This window comes from Amphiprion ocellaris, chromosome 9 (genome assembly GCF_022539595.1).
Source record: "Amphiprion ocellaris isolate individual 3 ecotype Okinawa chromosome 9, ASM2253959v1, whole genome shotgun sequence".
Lineage (NCBI taxonomy): Eukaryota > Metazoa > Chordata > Actinopteri > Pomacentridae > Amphiprion > Amphiprion ocellaris.
The window spans coordinates 7,591,883-7,608,983 of NC_072774.1; the positions used below are offsets into that span (position 1 = coordinate 7,591,883).

General features: G+C 40.5%; 3 protein-coding genes across 3 annotated transcripts; all 3 read right to left on the reverse strand.

Annotated features, from left to right (window-relative positions):
• Nucleotides 1-444: 444 nt before the first annotated feature.
• hoxa9b (homeobox A9b) lies at nucleotides 445-4,009 on the reverse strand. The gene is made up of 2 exons (XM_035943446.2): nucleotides 2,194-4,009; nucleotides 445-1,790 (listed from the first exon to the last, which is right to left on the reverse strand). Exons 1-2 carry the CDS (start codon nucleotides 2,702-2,704, stop codon nucleotides 1,552-1,554), a joined length of 750 nt encoding a protein of 249 aa, XP_035799339.1. The 5' UTR covers nucleotides 2,705-4,009; the 3' UTR covers nucleotides 445-1,551.
• A 710-nt stretch (nucleotides 4,010-4,719) lies between these two features.
• Nucleotides 4,720-8,853, reverse strand: hoxa10b (homeobox A10b). The gene is made up of 2 exons (XM_035943472.2): nucleotides 6,341-8,853; nucleotides 4,720-5,434 (listed from the first exon to the last, which is right to left on the reverse strand). The coding sequence occupies exons 1-2, from the start codon at nucleotides 7,113-7,115 to the stop codon at nucleotides 5,160-5,162; spliced, it is 1,050 nt and encodes a 349-aa protein (XP_035799365.1). The 5' UTR covers nucleotides 7,116-8,853; the 3' UTR covers nucleotides 4,720-5,159.
• Nucleotides 8,854-11,118: 2,265 nt separating this feature from the next.
• On the reverse strand, nucleotides 11,119-14,993 carry hoxa11b (homeobox A11b). Its single transcript, XM_023299410.3, has 2 exons — nucleotides 12,479-14,993; nucleotides 11,119-11,503 (listed from the first exon to the last, which is right to left on the reverse strand). The coding sequence occupies exons 1-2, from the start codon at nucleotides 13,077-13,079 to the stop codon at nucleotides 11,271-11,273; spliced, it is 834 nt and encodes a 277-aa protein (XP_023155178.1). The 5' UTR covers nucleotides 13,080-14,993; the 3' UTR covers nucleotides 11,119-11,270.
• Between the last annotated feature and the right edge of the window lie 2,108 nt (nucleotides 14,994-17,101).

The window sequence follows — 17,101 nt, forward strand, 5'->3', positions numbered from 1 at the left end:
TGTGTGTGTGTGTGTGTGTGTGTCTGGTTGTGTGTTTTCTCCCACCGCTTCAGGCTTGTCCTACAGCAATGTTACATATCTGACTATTTGGTGGAGCCTCATCAGAAATGCTGCTTTACTGCTGTCACAGTTTTCGCACCTTATAAACAGCTGCGGCTGTGAGTTGGTTTTATTGCTGAGGGCGTCTCGTTTGTGGCCTCGAAAATGTCCTACAAGTGACTGTAAATATAGAGGTTGTGATTCAGACAATAATTAAGTGCAGAATAATCTATAAATCCAAGAATGTGTTTGGCTTTTCCTTTTTTTTGCCCTAACTTTCTGTCACTTTTTCCTGTTTTTGTGTTTAAGTTCGTTATGTTGCTTTAATTGATTCTGCAGCTTTCACCTCTAGAAAACAAACACTATTTTAAATGTACACATAAGAAATAATTCAAGTAATTGTGGTAGTTTTCCAACTTAAAATATTGATATTTATTTCGACAAGCAGGCTCGACTTTTTTTTTAAATAACAAAAAAATGTGAATGAAAATTCCCATCACATCCACAATAATACATATTATTATAGTATATACATGTGATTATTATTAGAAATGCAATTTTACACATTTTACACCAGTTAGACTGACAGAAGTCTTTCTGAAGGAGAAAAAAAAAAAAAAAACCTTGGCAGGTTTTGGGAGGTTTGGTGGCTCAGTTGGTTGTTTGCGCCATAAAGCTGAATGGCTACAAACCAGAAAATGCAGTAAAAGTCTATTTTATGTTTTTTTTCCCCCTCCTGCAATAGAAACCAGGTTTCTGTTAAATTAATTTTTAATAACAAATAAACTTGGTCCAAACGATTCTGTAACATTTAAGGTGGGAAACAGAACAGGAAGTTTAAAAACTAAAGTAAAAGGCTCAGGTTTTATGAAGTAACAGTGTGTATTTTGTTAAAATAGAAATGTGTCTTAATGTTAAGCAAAAAAAAGATTAAATATGCGATTTTTCTTCTGTGCTAAACAAACTACACTTTATTTGGGTTGAACTCAAACAACGACGAGGTATTTTAAGTGTGCGCAGTGTTTTTTTTCTTTCACAAAATGCATCAAAAAACCCTAAAGGTTAAAAAAAAACATCTAAAGTTGCCAAAAATAAACAGCAATAACTTAAACAATGCAAATAGGTAGCTGAAGGACATTCAGGTAGTCCAGGATAATTTCATGCAAATAACAAATGGCCTACATGTTAGCTATCTTTGTGTGCGCCAAATACAACACAGCTAAATTCTGACGAGACACTTTTTTTGTCCTCTCACAAAAAAACTAACATGAAACACTGGATCCGAGAGGAAACACAAGAAAATTACACATCCAGCATCGTTTCAACAACACTAACTTTACAACATGTGTAACAGGTTAGGAATATTAAGGACAAACTCCCCCCTTCTCTCTCTCTCTCTCTCTCTCTCTCTCCCCTTCTCTCCCTCACCCCTCCTCCTCCTCTTCCTCCCACCTCCAGGCTCTAAAATCCACCATCCGTCAAAAAAAAAAAAAAAAAAGAAAAATCCCCAAGTTAACTGTCTCTCCGCCGGTCTTTGTTTTCTTTCTTCATCTTCATCCTGCGGTTCTGAAACCAGATTTTTACCTGTCTCTCGGTCAGATTCAGCAGTCTGGCTACTTCGTATCTACGATCCCGTGGGAGGTACATGTTAAACAGAAACTCCTTTTCCAGTTCGAGGATTTGATGCTTTGTGTAGGGGCAGCGCTTTTTCCTGGTGGGCTTTGCGTGGAGCCAGTTGGATGAAGGGTTATCTGGAAACAAAGAGACAGGAGAGATAGATTTCTAAAAATAAATAAATAAACCAGTTCATCTGCGCATTTTTACGCACAAGCTACAGATTATTTCAATGCGTTTTTGTTTTTCCTCTGCACTGCAGCAAATTGGGGACTGAGGAAAGTCAAAATTCTTTGCAAATTTTGCACAGTTTTATAGCAAAGTGCGCGTCAGTTTTGCAGATCTTGTTACTGAGCCATAAGACTCCAGGCCAAATCGATAATACACGCAATAACAAGTTTTATTAGAGACCAAACGGGCCCGTGACATCCACAACAGTCCCCTCCACAGCCCCAAGAAATCACATGCTTTTTTTTTTTAAATGCATCTAAATAAAAAAAAAAAAAAAAAAAAAAAAAAAAAAAAGCCTGCCTCGCTTACTTGCGTCAGTCTCCCTTTTCTCGTCTCCAAACGGGTGATCCTCGGTGGCTTTCGACGTGGTTTCGCAGGGAATCTCCGCAAGGGACGCTCCGTTTTCAATGTCAGACAAAAGAGGTGTGTGCGTCTCCAAAGTCGTGCATTCGGCGCTCCCAATCAGAGGCTCGGGTTTTATCTCATAATGCATGGCTGTGGACGGTAATCCCGTCAAACACAGGGACGCAGAGACCGGATCCAACGCCCAGGAGCGCGCAAACATGCCATCGCTGTCCCCGCTCGTGTAGTGGTGATGTATATAGGTCGGGGTGGTCGTGTTCGGAGGGTGGGCCGAGATGCTGCTCCAAGATCCACCAAAAATAGACGATTTCCCCTGCAAGGGGCAAGACTCGTGTCCGCCATATTCGGTGACCACCGTCTGCTCCACCCCTGCAGCTGATGAGTACCTCGGTGCCATATCTTCCTGCTCGGGGAGAATGCGCGAGTCGACATAATAACTCGTTCCCAACGTCGACATTGCAAGACAAAAGAGGGGTTAAAAAAATACAAAGCAAAAAATTAAAAAAAAATACTAAAAAAGCTCGCCTTACAGTCTTGCGAGATAAAACGCAGTCATTGCATGATAAGGTGCTGCTTTCGTGCACCAGCTTGAAGCTCAATGCGTCCAGTAAGTTGAACCTTGCCCAAGACTGGATAGGGCGCCACAAACACGTGACCGTGGGACAGAACAATAAATAATAAATCAGCCGACTGCTCAGCTAAATGGCCACCATTTTCCCCACCATATTTTAATAGCAACTCCCCGCGCCTTTATTGGGGAATATTTCGTTTTATAAGCAATAAACGTTATGATTTTTTTTTTTTTGTCAAGAGATCTCGCGTTGGTGTGATAGAACATAGCTGTGAATTGAGGGGGGGCTGGAGGTGGTGGTGGTGGTGGTGGAGGGGGGAGGAGCAGTATCACTTTAAAGCGTCCATTTGTGAAATCATCAAACAACGTGTTCCCTTAAAAAAAAATGTATATTCATTAAAACCTAATGGGGATATTTATTCTCCCAAAATAAAACGCTTGTAATATTTTAAAGGCCACCAACATCTGGTTCGTGTTAGTGTCTGATACATCAAATATTTCATTTTTTTTTCTTTTACAACTAAAAGAAGCAAGAGATGTGATTTGGATCATTGGATTTTAAAATAACAGACAGGGGCAGTTTCCAAGAATCTGCAGGGTTGTGGATAACACTTTGAAGGCATTCTAAAACGGAAAGTAGGATGAGGTTATTTGGGTGCTATATAACAGTCCCTTTTTATCACAGGCAATTGGGCTGTTTTTCTTAAGGTTACAACCTGCCTGTCTAAGCTAAATATCGCCAATAAAGCTCAGCCTTTGTGTCCTTTCTCTGGCGCAAGCAGACGCATCCGGCATTTCGAGGCAACTGGCAGACTGCAATGATCATAACCGAGGCCTTGTCTGTCCTTTAGTCCTCCGCTGGACACATAGCAGCCTTAATCCTTTCATTTCCCAGCCTGCAGCTTTAGTTCCTGCTGTTAGGATCACACACACTCTGCGCTCAGATAGTCTTAAATTACAGACATGGCTAAAGCTATCTTAAAATAAATGTTACCAAGTCCAGGTAATACCTAAACGGATTTAGCTTGACTTCCTAGTTTTAAAAAAACACAACACCAAAAAGAGGAAAAAATCCTTCGTGCGTAAAAAGTATTCCTTTTACGCACAACCATAAAACACATTAGAACACCTTCTTTAATTATCATTTTCTGTCTGATTATTTAAAAAATGCAATCAGTGATTAGCAGTGATTCACTTCTCATGATGCGACGAGTTTTACTGAGGTAATCAAGGCAGTTTCGTGTTGTGGGAGAAATAATAAAGCCCAACAACATGAGACTACCTAAACCACTCACCAGCCCGCTCTTCTCTTCAGGACTTTTGGTTTTTAGTGTATTCTGGGTGCAAAAAGTCGCCAGTGTAGTTTGTACGCTACAAGAAGTCTCCTAGTAATAGTTCTTAAAAATTTGTAAAGACGCAAAATACAAGGATCCAAGTGGAAACCGGACTCTCATATTCTGCGCAACAATTCTCCAACAGTTTTTTTGAAGTGTTTTAGTCCTAACAGTGCAGATGCGTAATTTTTTTAGACACTAAAAATGCAAAATTTTATTATTTAAAAAGTTGAATTTGTGTTGTTTTTTTTTTTTTGCAGCAGCAGACAGTGTGTTCTGTTAGAATAATTAAACAAATCTCTGCTCCTCCACTCTTTTTGTGCCACATTAAAGTCTGATGTCAAGGACAAAACGCAGCGTCGTGTGCAAAACAACCAGACATCTATTACAGGCCTAAACTATGAAGAGCATCGCCCATTACTACTGCAATAATATTTACTGTGCAGTAATATTTACTGTGCAATAATATTTACTGTGCACAAAAGCGCTCCCAACACAAAGGAATTTGCAGAATTTAAACAGCTCGTAGCTCCTCGTTCCATCTCTGTGAATGAAAAGTGAGAAGTCTGCAGTTGCAGGAACGGTTTTATTAATTTGACCAGCAAAATGTGCAAATATTCATCAGACCTCTTGGGGTTCTTTAGCTGTCACATAAAGGCCTACATGGAACTGTAACACAAGTATCCCAAGGGTTAGTCCAGCATGCAAATTCCAATGGTTCACTCAGGTTGAATATACAATATGTACAAGCCTGAAGCTCTGAAACATGGCGGTCACATTCTGAACATTTTTAAATGGATCAACGTTACAAATGTAACCATTTATAAATACATATCCACGACAAAATAAACCAGACGTGAAAACAAGATATTTTTTTTTCGAAAGAACAACAATCAATAAGTTAGCAGTAGGGTCCTGTTTTCCATGGACATTCTCACAGTTGGGTGGGGGCTCTGCACAGGCGTCCTTGCCATGGATGGAGGAGGGCGCCAGAGACGCAGACAGTCTCATGAGAAACTGAAGTTGCTGGAGAGCTCTCGGATTCTATTCTCCCGGCTCATTTTTTTCAGTTTCATCCTCCTGTTTTGGAACCAGATTTTGACTTGCCTGTCAGTGAGGTGCACACTGCGGCTGATCTCCAGACGACGCTCTCTAGTCAAGTACATGTTGAAGAGAAACTCCTTCTCCAGCTCCAGAGTCTGGTGCTTGGTGTAGGGGCAACGCTTCTTTCGACCACTCTTAGCTGTGAGCCAATTAGCCGTACTTTCCATTTTTCCATCTCCTACAATGAAAATGAGACAAGGTGTTAGGCAACAGGTGTGAGGAACACCAGCAAATCAAGCTTCCCATGTTTGTAAGAAATTATACACCAACAGCATTCAAAATCCAAAATAAACTCAAGCTGGATTTGAACATATCACCCTCAGGCTATTTAAAACAAGACTATACAATATGTTTTATGTAGACCATCAATGCGAAATGTTTGAATTGACACCTGCTACATAACTGTAAAATATGTAGGCCCGTAAAATGTCTGATATTTGTGTTCTATTTGATCCTTACTGCCATTTTACGCACATTTTACGCAACCTAATACCTAAGGGAGGGTCATATATATTGCTGTATTTCATCAGATATTTGCCCAGTTAAGCAGCGTTAACCACTGTAATCTGTAGCCAACTGCATCTTTATGAAGACATAAAACACAGCCAGCTGAAAATATAACAAGGTCTGCACCCTTGAATGGGAGAGAAATGAAATCAGAATCGTGCACAGGACTATTGGACTAAACTGGAGTGGCCTCGTTGTTGTGGCTTTAAATGAAAAAAAAATAATTGTGGTATTTAAAAATACAAGAATACTCTATGTGCTTTTTAAATTATTAAATCTTCATATCGTTGCAGGTTTAAAATAAATCCATGAGGTCTGATTAAATAGCACTGTAAGTGGAGCTACAGCAGCCTATTTCCATTTTCTTTTTAAATGAGCTGATAAAATATAATAGCTCTAATGATTTAATTTTGCCTGATAAACCGGTAAATACAGGATAAATGCAGAGCTGTGGGCGCCTGACTGTTGACCTAAAGCATTTCTTCGTGGATAGAAATCATTGGTTACACAACAATGGACAAAGAATAATTGTGCATGTCTCTAATTTTGAATTAGACAATGATTGTGAGCGCCTCACCTTTTCCGGGCTTTTCTGGACACTCCGCACTGCACGTCTCAGCGGGTTCAGGGGAGGATGAGCTCTCCGAGGACAGGCGGCTGTCCTCGTCTCTGGCCGGGGCGCAGGGCTCAGGGACAGGCGCCTCCTCGTGGCTCTCTCTGTGCTCCGGCTCCGCAGAGGCAGGCGGCGGCTGGGAGGGCTGGCTATCCAAGCGGACAGGTCGCTGCAGAGTAAAGTGATTCATGTTTGGCTGCACATCGTGATAAAGCCTGGAGGACGCGTATGTCTGAGACAGGCGAAAGTAGCCGGGGACCGGCACGGTGCTGCCGGTAACGGGGCATGATGCAGCCGAGTAGGAAATGTCATCTACAGTCGCTCCTTTAGGACATTTGTCTGACTCATAAAGGCAATATGCGCTCTCCTCTTTTATACTCGGTGAGAATGAACACTGAGCCATATGCTGGCCGCTGGGCTGATCCACCCGGCAGGATCTCGACGTTTCCAGCCACGTTTCCATCCCTTGAACATACGGAGCAGAAGACGGGATCACGCTCTGGGTCGTTGGCTCGTTGCGCTTACCGATCCCCGGGAAACAAGAGCCACCGGAGAGTCCATATGAATATTCCGACGCCGGTGGCAAATACACGCTGTTACTCTGGTAATATGAACCACTGTCGGTTCTCACGTTGATTAGGGAGTCCACGAAAAAGGAATTTCCAGCTTGGTTGTTGGGGCATGACATCGTCGTGGTAGAATTTGACGGAGGATGAAGATAGCCCTTTCTGGCTGACATTTCTTGTGCAAAACATTGCTGAATAATTACTGATACTCACGCTTCTCACTGTAGCCTGCAGCCAATTAAAACACCAGGCGACTACAGACTCCTCCCAGTCCGACCAGGCAACTCCACTGTGTCATATATTTTGTTTTAGGCTAAGCAAAGAGAAAACTGTGGGGGAATGTGGCGCATCAAAGGGGTTTAAGCAAAATCTCCTCAAAATCTTCCTCTATCACCACCTATAAGCCCAGAGCTGCCTATGCAAATTCAACCACAGCAACCCCTATTTGACAGCTCAGTCGCTGAAAGCTGTCCCTAACAATTATGTAGCATGCACAGCTTTATTGCCACTTTTACAGCACTGTAAAAATGAAGGGTTCTAGAGGTGCCTGTGAGAAGCTCAGGGTGCATCAGAGATCCAAAATGTCCTGTGTGACTCTTTGCTCGAGCTCTCTTAACCTTTTCTGCTGCTGCTCTCACGAACATTAGTGGACTATACTTTTAAAATTCCTCCTGGACTGTGCAGTAGCAGTGCAGTGTTGCTGTTCATGCCAGTGCAAATCGCTTGTCTTTAGAGTTGGTGTAATTGTGGTGTGAGTATCGTGGATGAACACGTCCAGGCAACTTTTATTGCAAAAGGCTCTGTTGAGCGTTTACCCAAAAAAAGGGTGACGCACAGGCAGAGTGAAGACACAACTGAACAATGCAGTGGAGCTGCTTCATGGTCGCCTAATACTGGAGAGACTGCATGAGGGTTAGTTCATTAATGAATAGATTATTTTAGATCTGGGAAGCCTTGGTATCATATCCTTAAGGAACCACTTTGGCATTTTACGCACAGAAGACGCACTTCCAAGACCTGTATCCCTTTATTTTTAAATATCTATTGAAATTAAAACTCAAATCAACACTTTCTATAAATTCTACCCACTAAGAAAATGCTGTGTGTGCCTTTTAAGTAGTTTTAATTGAGGTGTTTTTACAAAAATATATTAAAAATCTACGCCGTTTTTCCGTACTAGTCTTGATTTTTTTTGGAGGCCTGCTTATTGTAGTTGCCAGAAAAAAAACAGAAAATTAAAAAATATATACTTGTTTTAGACCTTATGGTGTATTTTTTGCCTTAAATTTAAAATAAATAAGCTACATAACCCATCGTGAGTCATTTTCTAACACAAATCCGCCATGTAAGTAAATAAAAAGAGGATTATTAGCTGCATTGTCATCAGTCCCAGTCTGCCAGATTAAAAAATAAAATACATCAACGCATGCCTCCTAAACATACAAGTCAACAGGGTTGTACTTTATAACGCAGGCCTACAGATTTAGGTCAGCCTAAAACGTCTCTGAAGGTGGGGTTTGCTCTAAAATACGACACGGGTTACGTCTATCTTACTTTAAGTCTGGAGCCATAAAGTCTAGAAATCAGAGCTGCAGTTTATGTACAGCCATTTTCTGTGGCGTCAAACCTGCTGCAGTCTGCAGTGGATGAGAATAACCATTAACCCAATAGTGGAATATTTGCTGTCATGATTGAGTGTGTGAGCGCTGCGCCTCTGCTCTCCTTCTATTATTCTCCTCTTGTATTACAATTCACATAAAAAAACAGGAATTTTATTGGGATTTTTTTAAAAACAATTTTTACTTTATTTTAAAGAAATGTTAAAAAAATAAATGAAAAACCTAAAATGTGTCTTTGTTGGTGTGCTTTCGCCAGAGCGCACACAAAGGCGCACACACGGATGGATTAAAATGGATAAATGAGGAACAAGACGACTCAAAGTTTCCATTTTTCGTATGTTTGTGTTCTTCTACTCAACGTAAATCAAATTTCCTGTTAAAAAAATGCAGCACGATTCACATTTTAAATTGTAGAGCGATGATAAAAATTAGTGGGCCACAAAATGCTTAGAATATGGAGGTTTGTGATTTTATTTCTTAGTGCGCATTAGTCACTTCCCTGCGTTTAATTTCTCCAAAGCTTAAAGCCGAGAGAACCTGCCCTGAATTTCCAGAGACAAACATGTTTGTTGCACAAAATAAAAAAAAGCATATATAATAATTCTTCTGGCAATTTTTCACTGGCTAATGATTTCATTGCATCATAACATAAAAATGAAAAACAGCACCTTCAAGATTAGTGACTTTCATATGGAGATGATCTATTTTAATGTGGAACAATAGACAGATTTGGTTAAATTAGATTTTTTTTCCCCCAAGAAAAATCACGCACATGGTAATATTTCTGAGCCTACCTTAAACAATGAAATCCTGAGGTGGTGACATATTCTAAAAAAGCAGCTGGAGTCAAAACTTCTTTTATATCTCAATTCACGGCAATGACATTGATCTGAGGAGCGCCACCCAGTGGGCAAAGACGGCAGGCCTTACACTGCAACACACAACAACGACAACACGCACACACACGAGAGAATATTCCGACCACGGTAAGATGCTGCAACAAATGACGGCGGAAAGGTCCGTGAACACAAGTTTCAATGCTCCCAGCCGTTGTTTTTCAGCCCCTTAGTCACAGTTAATAACCTTGGTCTCAGACGCTTTATTGCACTACACTCCAAATGCTCCAGACGAATCCGCGTTTTATGGCCAAGTTACTGGAGCAACTGGGAGGATGTGCAGCAATCAAAGCGGAATTCCTGGGAGCCTCACAGGATGCACGGTATAAGGAAGGCACCAGGGCCCTTATTAGCTTATGACAGGCCATTCAAGTTGTTTTCAAGGGCCTGGTGCTGGATAGAAAGCCACCTGAACCCATTGTGTTTTTTTACGCATCTTTACTTTCATTTGCAGGTTAAACATAAATCTTCATGCTTTGTGTATGTAAACTGATGTAAGCTCTTTGGATTAAGCCACTCCATATATATATATTTTTTTTTTAAATGATAACAGCTGTTTGTGACTGTAATAGCGATTTGGGATTTGTTTGTTTATCCCTGACTTTTAGATCATCTCATGGGAGCGTAGTAACACATATAGATTCATGTTGTTTGGAAGGGGAAAAGAGGCGTCTGTTGGATTCTACATGCATTAAAACAAGTGTCAAGATAGCTTCATTTAACCCATAACATGAATGTTGAGGCCAAAATCAGCCTTTCTACCCCCTTCCTCCTCCTAAAGACAAATGAAGCCTTTGTAATGGATATCAAATAATAACTGCAGAGGATCTTATTTCCAGCCATGAGAGAATAAAAAAAGAACATCCAGACCTACATATCATGCATCTGATACCATCCACGTGCTGGCATATAAAACTAAATATGGGATTATGTTTCATTTGGGGGTTTTGCGCTTTTATCAGCGGTGTGCCCTTTTAGATGAAGTTGGAGAATAATCCAACTTTACGGCCAAGAGCTCAACAAAGCGTTTTGCATTGAGGGTCAAGCGCAGATGTTAAATATCACTGCGCCTTGAAATGTACCAAAAGAGCGAATTTGTACCAGATTGTATCTTAACTCATACTATAACTAAGCAGCACTGACCAGCGTCTTTTTTAGATTTTATTTTGGCGTTTCAGATACGTTCTGCTACAAAATAAACCGAAAAGATTTCAAACGTTGGATTTGTATTTGCGCAATGGTGTTAAAAGAGTAAGAGAAAGAAGGAAAAGCGAACAGCAGCTCCCAAAATTCTCGCCACAAAAGTTTCGTGCGTAAAATGGAGAAATCAAGTTTCACTGGGGGGGGAAAGGGGGATAAATTGTTGGAAATGCAAGACAAAACGTGTACGTGCGTAAATTTGGGAAATAAAGTTTAATTTGAAAGGAAAAAAATCATATTATTTTTAAAAATGCGGTATAATAATCTCGGTGCGTATTGTTAAATAATATAAAGGGAATTCAGAAACGTGGGTTTGTGCGTAAAACACCCCAAACACGCAATCACATCGCTTTAAAATTTGGAAAATTGTTGTCAAGCAATAATAATAATAATAATAATAATAATAATAATAATAATAATAATAATAATAATAATAATAATAATAATAATAATAATAATAATAGAGCCAATTGTGTTTAATGACAAAATAATATATGAAGAGTAGAATTCTTTATGGAGTCTGGTACATTAGAAAAACTCGTCCTCCTGCTCAGGTAATGATATAAATGTGAGGGGGTGCATGGCCGCAGTCTTTTGTTCAGTTTTTCCTTTTTTATAGCAGGGGGTTTGTGGTGTAGTACTGTAAACGGTCTCTGTTCAGTTTCTTCTCCTTCATCCTCCTGTTTTGAAACCAAATTTTGACCTGGCGATCTGTCAGGTTGAGCATCCGTGAGAGCTGCAGACGCTTCTCCTTGTTGATGTAAACGCTGAAAAAGAATTCCCTCTCGAGTTCCCTGATCTGATACTTGGAGTATGGACACCTCTTCTTGCGCGTCCTCTGGCCACCTGGAGAAAACACACACACACACACAAGAAATCAGAAACTATAGCCACGACATGAAATCACAAGTGTATTTCTTGCTTTTGAAGCAGCAGCAGCAGCAGTGGTTGGTGGTCCAGAGTGAGCTTTTGGAGTTCAAGTGTCTCCCTCTCCTCTCAGGCCTACAGGACAGAGATTTATAAACAAAGCCTGTAGCCTGATAGTGGGACACTTTAAAGGACTGCATGTCGGAAGTAGTGAAAACTTACTGAAATCTGTAAAAACCATATTGGCTGCTTTTTAAGAGTTAGGGCGTGGGCCTAAACCAAACAGGAGAGTATCATATATCTTGATACGCTTTTACTGTCCGCTTTTGGTTTCACTGTGCGTAAAGGAGCTGTTGTTTTTAGCTTTAGTGGAGTAAATTCCGTCATGGAAAGCAGTCGTTGGATTAAATCCTTACAAATCCTGAGAATTTGTAAATATTTATGCTGAGAAGCAGGGTTAGAGCTAAAAAGTCTTGTCCAAAGTCAAACTGAAATGCCCCAGCAGCCCAGTGCAGCCAGCACAAAATAAACCCAATGTTAAATCAAAAAGCAGGCAGAAATATGAGCAATAAATTAATTAGCATCACATGGGTATAAATAAGAGAGACCAGGGGTGTATTTGAAATATCTAAGTTGTTATTTCAATAGTGTTTTTATTAACTAAATCTATCTGCCATATATGTTTTACAGGGTAATTATAGAAGGCAATATAAGCACAAATGTGGGGGGAAAAAAGTGGAGATCTTGTCTGAAATCTTGAAGACAAGCTTAACGCCAAAGTCATCACGGCCAATTTCAATCCCAAGCACGTGATCTTGTCGTTTATAACATAGTTTTGTTATAGGGTAAATCTGCAGGCCCACCATAAACCTTACGTGCTTATAAAACTGCATATAAAAAGCTTTAAGAGCAACACGTTAGATTTGGTTCCTTGCATTAAGCAGGTTCACTCACTGCTGCTTTTGCTCTGCTTCTCCTCGCTGTGGCCGGAGGACGACTTGGGGCTGCAGCTCTCCGCCGTGTCCGAGCCCGAGTGCGCAGGAGCGGGGCTCGCCTTGGCGTGTCTGTCCGTGTCTGGCGCCTGTGCAGTCGGCGTTGTGCTGTTCTCCGCGCTCCCGTAGGCCGTGTCGAAGAACTGGTCGAAAGCCTGCGGCAGGACCCCGTTCCTGCCAACGCTCCCGTAGAAGCCCGGCGCCGGGTTGGAGGAGCTGGAGTGGCTGACGCCGGAGCCGCCTTTCACCAGGATCTCTCCCCCCCGTGAGGCTGGGCTCGACCAGCTGTCCCTGTGCACGATGTCCTCAGCGTAGCAGTGTGACAGGCTCCCCCTGCTGTGGTGCCATTTACTTGAAGTATCAATGCCATAGTCTCTGAAAGCCACATCTCTGACGGACGGGACCTGTGGCAGCGCTGAGGACTGGTACGAGTATGTCATGGGGCAAGAGGACTGACTCTGGGTTAAATAATGAGGGAGACCCGAGAACTCTGCTCCGGAGACGTAGTAAGTGCAGCTCGGTAAATACATATTGGAGCCAGAGATCCGTTCATCAAAATCCATATTCTGCTGTTGGAAACGTCCTATAATAATCCTCGCATAGTTCCTCCGCGTCGCTGCGCTCCAGTCACTTTGAGGCAGACTGGTGGAGCAGAAATCCTTAGACGTACAAGCTGACGTGGGGATCCATCTCTATCCATTCCTGAGGGCCAAAGCCATGTGACCACTGGCACAAAATGACAGATAGCCTACGTCTGAACGTGTAGGCTATATGAGTCAAAGAGTGTAGAAAGTGGACCTGTGGCTGCATGGAAAAGGAAAAATACTGAAAAAAGAATTTTGAAACTTTTAAATTTTTTTTTGACAAGGTTAAAATATCTTATGCATCGGTTTACACTGTAGAGCCTCTGCTGGGTTACTTCTATCTGTCTGGTATCCTTAAACTATCACATTACAAGGGGAAGAACTGAGAATTATATCCAAATTCACGCCAAGCTGCTCATCTTACCGATTTTTTTGAAGCTTAAAGTTCATTTTTAAACATAACCCTCACCTTAACCCTAACCTTAACCTCCGCGGACGCGTGTGAACGCTTTTAAAGGCGTTTTCTACCACGCAGGCAACAAGACACGGGCTTTGTTGTGCATGTAAGTGCTCAGAGTTTGTGGCACAGATGACAACATTGGGGCCACAACAGAGGACTTGTTGAGTTTCAGATGACAGATCAGATTTAAGGGCTGCGCCACACGTGCGTAAATACTCATTTGGAGGCTATTTTAAACAGTTACATCTGATTATTTAATCACTGAAGCACAAGCGGGTATGTTTTTGACGTCTCCCTGAGTGGATTTAATAGAACTGCTCCGGCTATATATAGACCAATGTAGTCCACAAGTGTTGGAGCAATGTGAGTCATGCAGCACTATTGTCAGGCATCAGTCCAGTTTCGCACCCGGGAACAAAAAGACAAAGGACTCTGACTGCAGGCTTCTCCTATCTCATCTGGGGTTGCTGTATGTGTTTGTTTGGCCCTGAATAGCTCCAAATACATTAAATATTAGACATTATTTAGGAAAATATGCTCAATTGCATGCTGGTTTTGACATTTTCTGTGCGTAAAGGTTACAAAATCTCTATTTTAAACGGCCCATGTGTTGAATTATCACACGTTTGCGTCAACATTTAAACATTTTGCATCTTGAGGTAAAAACAAACAAACAAACAAACAAAAACAAGGGATAAGATTAGAATAAAGCCGGAAGCGACGTTCATTTTGTGATAATCAGCTGACTGGGTCGCAACAAAGCGAGCGTTTGACATGCATATGCTGCTCATGAGCTATGAATAATAGAAGTATTATCCCGAAAGAGGCTCCAGTCTTTGTATTGCCTGTTCTCTCTTTGCAACGCCCAATATAAACCTTTGGACACGGGCTATTTCCCACACTCCAATCCATTTTCATTTGTCATCACTGTGGAGTAAGTGGGCACATGTGTCACATATCACTAATCCTGTTATGCAGCCAATTTTAAGAAATTTGGTCCAAATTCTCCTTTTTCCCTCCCCCTGGACATCAAAGCCTCTAAATGTGTCATCTGGAGGGAAACATTAAGCGACTGTAATATTTCATCCTGCCCAAGTGCTTTTTGAGTTGGTGAGTTTTATTCGACTGTGTTATTATTGTTAAACAGCATTTCATTTGGTGATTAAATTTGCTTGGAGACGTACTTTTGATGATGATCCTGAATTATTCAGCCAAGAACAGTTTTCATAGCAGCATCAGGATTTAGGCCGAAGCTGGAGTGATATTTAGAGATCCTTTTGAAACAGTTTTTACACAGTTTCACTATTCACTTTGAGCCTCTAAATGTTAATTAATACACTAATAATAGTGAAAAAGTTTCCATTAGGCTGCATTTAAACAAAAGGCGTCGTGTTTGTCAGAAAAAAGAAAACAAATGCACTAAAATACATATTTTTTTTTAAAAAAGAAGAAAATTCTTTGCGTGATAACATTTTAATGATTAGAGCTAAATTCTCAGTGCAGTCAAATGTATTAGCGCATTTTATTACTTTAAGCATAAAATCTGAGTTAGTACCGTGAATAAAATGTTAAATAAATGATATTTTCTTTTTATATGAATCCCATGGAAGCTGCTCTGTGAGTCGTCTTGAAAGGTTCAGATGCAACAAAGATAAGGGTGAAATAAAAATAAAACCCCTCAGTACAAGACCTCTGAAGAATATAACTATTAATGGCAGCAGTCATTGCAAAAGCTGAAGTCATATAAATATTCGTGTATAAAAATAGATCTCGCAGTTTCTGCAGCGAGTGTGGATTGGATTGGATTGCAAACTAAAGAAACATTTTAAACCCCAAAAACAGTTTTCTTCTTGGTTTCCCTGAATTTTCGCTCGACACTTGGGGAGGAATGTGGTTTAGTTTAACTGCCTGAAAAGCTGCGGACGCCTCCTGCTTTTCCTGGTTCCTGCGCTCATTTCACAGCCGAACATTTTCTAAAAGTTGAATGCAAAACGTGTTGGGTCAGAATTGCATATTAAATACAGAATTCAATTACAGTTAGCAACAGATGGAGAAAAACATAGCATATTGTGTGCATCTAAAATATGGCAAAATTATTCCAGTGTCTGAAAAAAATACAAAAATAAACTTTTATTTGAATCAACTTAGATTTAGTTGTGCATTAAATTAGTTGAAAATCATTAAGGTGGCAATCCTATGCCCGAAAATTTGTTCAAGGGTAAACCAAGCAGCAAAAAGTAGTTTTCAGTCCCTCCACTTTTCAGATATTTATGGTGATTTGAGAAGGAAGCATATAAACTGCCCGATTTGCACGAGTTTCTGATTTTATGAGACTTCAGCATGAAAAATCCCCACGAAGAGCAAAGATATTTAAAAACGGCCAACTGAGACAAACAGGGTTATTATACAGGCACTATTTTTATTGGTTAAAACTATTAACCATGTGCCTCTATTAAATTGTCATGCAGCAACCATATGATTTTTCTAAAAAATACCACTCCAGACAAAGGGTTTGCATTATTTAAAAGTGAAATGCGAAAAAGCTTGAATGTTTGGTGCGTTCAAGGTGCAAAGAAAGTTAACAGAGTGAACTGAAAAACATGGACAACACCTGGGGGGGGGGGGGGGGGGGGGGGGCTTATCCGGAAGCACTGCTGGGGAGGTGGGGGGCTACAGCTGTAAACAGAACTCATTAAAAACCTTAATAAAACTTTTCCGGATTTACAAATTCAGCCTCGTGTTCACGTTTGAATGTGTGTTAAAATCTGGTTAGGCTCAAATTTATCATCAATGACAACAGACTGTCTTCACTTCAAAGTATGAATTCCCACTGTTGTCCAGCTGCGTTGCATCATTATTAGCACATTGGAAAACGTGTTGTATCACATCTCTGTAACAGACAAATGCGAACTAATAGAGGATCTGATCCAGAGTTGATTGTGTTTATGTATCTGACGGAAAACCTTCCAAGAAATCTTTTCAGTAAATTCCATCAAATACACTGACAGAATTTTATGTTTGTTTGTTGCTAATGTGATTTAAAAAAAAAAAACAAAACACCTTGACATTTTTTCTTCATCTGCAACAAACAATCTTGTCTGAAGTTCATTGCACAACGTTCAACGCCATCCCCCCCAACACACTAGTACGCAAAACATGAATGTTACGCACCAACGAATTTCCATATTATTTTTTACTGAAGTGTCTCCATGAATTAAGCTTTAATTTTTTGACTTTAAAAATATATATTTGCTTTTTTGGGAACTTTACTGGCTCCAGTTTCTTTCTTGCCAAATGAAAATATTAGTATCCAGCTGTAGTGTAAAGTTTTGTTGCTATTAGATAAACTTCTATGACTAGTTTATGTTATTATTAATATCACCATGTTGCTGAACAATTCATGCTTCAGGCCTGCAGGACATTTTGACGTAACATGCAGTTACCTGTGTGGCTGTTAGGGGGAGCAATGACACAGAACAACAAGAAGATGAAGGGGCAATAGAGGATTCATACAGGTAGAAGAAAATTTTCATCAACATCA